Genomic DNA, 5000 nt, shown 5'->3' with positions numbered 1-5000 from the left:
TGCTTCCGATTCCACGATAGCTGATGATTTCAAAATTGGTCACGAAGCTTGGGTCCGAGGTCAAATTAACTCAACCCGACGAGGTACAGTCATTTCATGTACAACACTTACCCCATCGCCAATGATGCGGCTTCTCGAACAGCTCCATGGTTACGGTCGGGTGGAGTTAATTTGACCTCGGACCCAAGCTCCGTGATCAATTTTGAAATCATCAACGGTAAAATCATAGGCAGCCCAAGCTCGCGTCACTACAGACAGCCGTTGAGAATTTAAACGCGTTATAAGACTTTATGAGGCCTAAAAAATGCTCAATTTAACGTTCATTCAATAAAATGAATCAAAATGACTCACCTCTGGTGTATCCTTGTGCCTTTTAGAGTTTATTTTACAGTTTCGGGAAGTCCGAAAAGTCATTGAAAACACAGACTTCCCGAAACTGTAAATTAAAATAAACTCCAAAAGGCACAAGAATACACCAGAGGTGAGTCATTTTGATTCGTATTATTGAATGAACGTTAAATTGAGCATTTTTTAGGCTTCATAATCGACTGTATTTTATTTCCCATACAAAGTCTTATAACGCGTTTAAATTCTCAACGGCTGTCTGTAGTGACGCGAGCTTGGGCTGCCTATGGTAAAATAAGCACCAAAACGCACAAGAATACACCAAAGGTGAGTCAGTTTTATTCATTTTATTGAATGAACGTTAAATTGACCGTTTTTTAGGCTTCATAATCGACGGTATTTTATTTCCCATACAAAGTCTTATAACGCGTTTAAATTCTCGACGGCTGCCTGTAGTGACGCGAACTTGGCATGCCTATGGTAGTATTTGTATAGAAATGACGTGGAAACTGCATTTTGAGCTATACGCTGAGTTTGAGGTGATGATGTAGCGGTCCAATTTGCTTCCTTTTTTTTGAAAGCTTGTGCAATTTCAAATCACTTTACTGGAAGTTTTTAGCCCGGACAAACAAGTAGGCTTAAGTTTTCCGGAATGCATTGCGAAAACAGGCACGATGACCCCATCATTTTACTGCATTTTTTTAAATGTCCTGTGCATTAATATCAATTGTGCCAAGTTTGACAGAAATCTGGATAGTACGTCATTTTCAAAGGAATCACCTTAAGGTGACTGAACACAGTTTTTGATACCTACGTTTCATTTACCTTTTTCTCTCAAACCCTTGATCCTTTGGTCGCCAAAAATGGTAGCAAGCAAGTTAACAACATGAACCTCGGTTTTTTGATAGTTAAGCTGACGAATATGCCGTTGCCATGGTAACATGAATAACTAAAAACAGGCCTTCAAAATCGGTTTTGTTTATTTGCAGAAAATCCGGTCGTTAGATTTTCTTTATAATTTGCATGCAACAAGCTTGTAACTATGCTCACAAGTTAACACTATTTTAATAATAACTTGACAGAGAGATATTTTTAATTATCCATCGTTGAAGGTTCAGTGGAATATCTAGAATTTTCTCTGTTAAAGTTCAAATTTTTATGAGTACCCCAGTCACTTATTTCCTAACGTATTTTCATACCACATTTCCTTACATTCTAACGAGTGATTCTCGAGAAATCGGCGTATTTTCAAGAAAGCTATACCACATTCAATCGCAAATTTCTAACTTACTGCGCATGCGCTGCATTTAACTGGGTTGTTTCGATAACAAAGAAAAAGCTGCGAATTGCGGAGTTCTTTGCATCCTTACCTTTTCTAACATACATTTCTCATAAAAGACTAAAACCATTAAAACACTTTGTTAATTATGAGGAAAAATAGTACAGATAGCGGATCCATTGAGCAAATGAAATGATTGCTGTATTGAAGCCACGTTTATTTTTTTGCAATCCTTGCGCGCGCGCTGCATTGCGTTAGCAAGAGCGCGCGCGGAAACTGTGTTCAGCCACCGTAAGCTAACCTACCCGGTATTCTAAGTTGCCCCTCTCTCTCGAGAAGTTGCTCGATATTGGTTACCCACCCACTCACAAAGGACGGCCACGGCACCGGGAACTTCATCCCCTAATATACAACACATACTTAATTGACCGCTTCCCATAGGGGCTTTTTAGGGCCAATGAAACACAACGAAACAAGGGAACAGAATAACAACAACTGTTAAGAATCCCAACTGGCCGGAGGCAAGCCAGTTGGCTATTTACATGTGCGGCTGGGAAGTTGAACCAGGATCAAATTCAACGAGTGGTCAGAGCGAATCTTGAACCCGGGATCTCCGGACTTCAAGGCAAACACCCTAACCACTGGGCCACACTGCCTCTTCTCGACTTGTAGGTGGGTTCTTTAACATCCCACAGGGAACTTAAAAACAAGGAAGATATTCGTGAGGCGGGGACTACGGTTTGAAGTCATTATCCGCGTAGACTTGAGAGTCTAACCATTTGCGGGTGCAATAACGAAGGCAGCACTTTCTCTTCAGTTATTTTAGGACCCCAAGTCTTTCTCCGGCCGGATTCGAACTCATACCCTCCCGCATGGGAGCCCAGTGCTCAACCAAATGAGCCACTGGTGCCTGGTTGATTTTGGCCAACTTTTAACGTTTGATGCAAACGAAAAGCTGAAATTTACGACTTGCCAAAAATTGAAAAGAAAAAAGTGTTTCATTTAAGCTCGTTTCTTGTCTGTGATCTGCAGATATCGGGAAACTTCTCAAAAGAGAGAGAGAGAGAGACAAGTAAGGATAAGAATAAGAAAACGTTCATGCTCTTATAACAAACAGTAACTTAAAGTAAAGGTGATGCTAAATCTCTCTCGCTGACGCAGCCTTACGTCCAAAAGCACTTATGTCTAGGATTGAGCCTAAAAGCTCGTTTTCACGAGCGACGGAATCAGAGTTTTACGGTTAGACTTAAAGGCTTAGTTTATTGAAAATTAGATTGTCGGAGTCGGAAGCAGAAGTGGAAGAACAAGCCAATCACAATTCACAGAAGTGGGCCCCGTTAAGGTGGAAATTTTGGGGCCAAAACAAAAGAAATGAAAACTGACATGGTAGACCGCAGAGCAGAATTTTCTTCTTTGGCTTCTTCTTCTCCTTATTTTGCAAGACTTAATAGTTTAGTAGAATATACGCGACTGATTTAAGGAAGTTTTTTTTCTGTCCCCGCTCTGCCACTTTCGCGGGGGCGCGGGTCCAAAAAAAACCCTCCTCAAATCAGTCCCGTATATACTACTGGTTTCTTTCATCACATACCTGATTTAAGCTCAGCTTGTTTGGCCACCAGCCAAGTATTATTTTTCATGTTCTTATTTTTAAAAATCTTGCACGACATGTCGTATAACACGGGGAAAAGTCTTACAGCCTCCACAACCTTCTCGTCCATGCTTGTTGATTGGATTGTTCTTCCGCTTCTGCTTCTTCCGACTTCGATTTCTGATTTTCACTAGATTACAAGCGCTATTACGACTCCGACTCCGATTCCGTCACCAGTGAAAACCACCCTTAATTAAACGCACACCCTATTTTGACACTCAACGCGAAGTGTCCCTTTAAGTCTAAGCATTTACTACCTATTTCCAAGAACAGGGTAAAGGGCAAAGGTTAGCGTTATTTTTAGCTTAGGGTAAATGCCGCTGTTTATCATGCAAGTATAGAGATTTTCGTACATTTCTTTGATGAAATTAAAATGATATGGTCACGACAGACGATGTTTTTCACCGGTGAAAAATTATCGTTGGCTGGTAGTTTGTTGAGCTTTAGCGTGGGCAGCCTATGCACCGACGGCAGCAGTCAAATTTGAAAACATGGCGGCCGAATGGTGTATGGTTTTCAAAGTTTTTGTCCTTTTATTGCTTAGTTTTCTCCACAAAATACCTAAAAAAATCTTTAAGATTTTTTAAAGTATTCAAGTGAGGTATGGAAGGTAAAGAGTTCTTTCATTTCAAAAACATTTTGCTATTTGTTTGGGTCTTTTGTTGAGTGCTTTGATAGCCTCACAATAAACACTTATCTCTTTACATATATGATCTGCATACTATACAAATTACTTCATGGTTGGCTCATTTGCACGATTTTTATTACTCAATTCTTGTGAAGGATCGTTTAACTTACTCCTTCGCTTCACAACTCGTGAATAAAAATTGTACGCGCTCACCAACCATGAGGTAATCTACGTTTAGCTTTTACTTGAAGAGCAGCATTTGGGGGGCACTTTGTGACGCTTACTGAAATCCGCGTGCATCTAATTAGGGTCAATCCAGGACATATCTGTCCTGAATCCGACACTTGCTGTATTATAATCTCTTTTGTGCCATTTACCTTTGGTTACACTGGGTTTTGCATTTTATTGTTGTGTATTTGCTGTATTCGGGAGCTCCGAGTGTCTCTGCTTCGTGCATAAACGAAATTCAGACATCTCTTTTTGGCAGCAAAACAAAGTACTTTAGAGCCTTTCAGTGAACATCATTGAGGAGCAAGGATGGCACACATGGTGCAAGAGGTCCTGAGTTCGATTCCCGGATCTCGCATCCTTGTTTCGACTCCTTTTCTTTCGGTGTAGCTAAGTAGCTTTAAATACCTGTTAAACGGAGCACTGATGCAGTGGGGGAGTAAAATGAGCACACCGTCGACCTCAGGTTTGTCAGGGATTAAAAGTTACTGTTACTAGTTATCGACGTTAAATAAGGTCTACTTTACTTTACTTTACTTTACTCTAAACGAACCTACGATTATGACGAAATTCAGTGAATATCTTACCCGGCGCTTGAGGAAGAAAGTCTTTTAGTGAAATAGGTTTTTCTGACTCTAGAAAAGGAAAATACGTGACAGTGTTAAACGCTGACAATAACATGACGCAATAGACCTTTTCGGCTTGTACATTTTGTTTTCCCAATACAGATCATGTGATAATACTCAGGAGCTTTGGTCCTTTGTTTTGTTCATTAAAAAGAGTGCATGCAGGCATATTCATGCTTGCATGCCCTCATTTTAATGAACAAAACAAAAGACCAAACCTCCTGAGTATTATCACATGATCTGTAT

The 5000-nt window shown here is 40.3% G+C and overlaps 2 protein-coding genes across 2 annotated transcripts in view; one reads left to right on the top strand and one right to left on the bottom strand.

The window, feature by feature from the left end:
• Positions 1 to 5000, top strand: part of LOC137971252 (uncharacterized) — a 251111-nt gene that overhangs the window by 151819 nt on the left and 94292 nt on the right. The window lies entirely within an intron of this gene.
• Positions 1 to 5000, bottom strand: part of LOC137969748 (ubiquitin carboxyl-terminal hydrolase 7-like) — a 61797-nt gene that overhangs the window by 2567 nt on the left and 54230 nt on the right. Inside the window, exon 41 of the mRNA XM_068816102.1 lies at positions 4716 to 4763. Coding sequence (XP_068672203.1) covers positions 4716 to 4763 — 48 coding nt within the window. The remainder of the gene's footprint in view (positions 1 to 4715; positions 4764 to 5000) is intronic.

The sequence above is a fragment of the Montipora foliosa genome, chromosome 9 (assembly GCF_036669935.1).
Source record: "Montipora foliosa isolate CH-2021 chromosome 9, ASM3666993v2, whole genome shotgun sequence".
Classification (NCBI taxonomy): domain Eukaryota; kingdom Metazoa; phylum Cnidaria; class Anthozoa; order Scleractinia; family Acroporidae; genus Montipora; species Montipora foliosa.
Note: the sequence above shows the minus strand (reverse complement) of the source record. Positions and strands in the feature narration are given on the sequence as shown.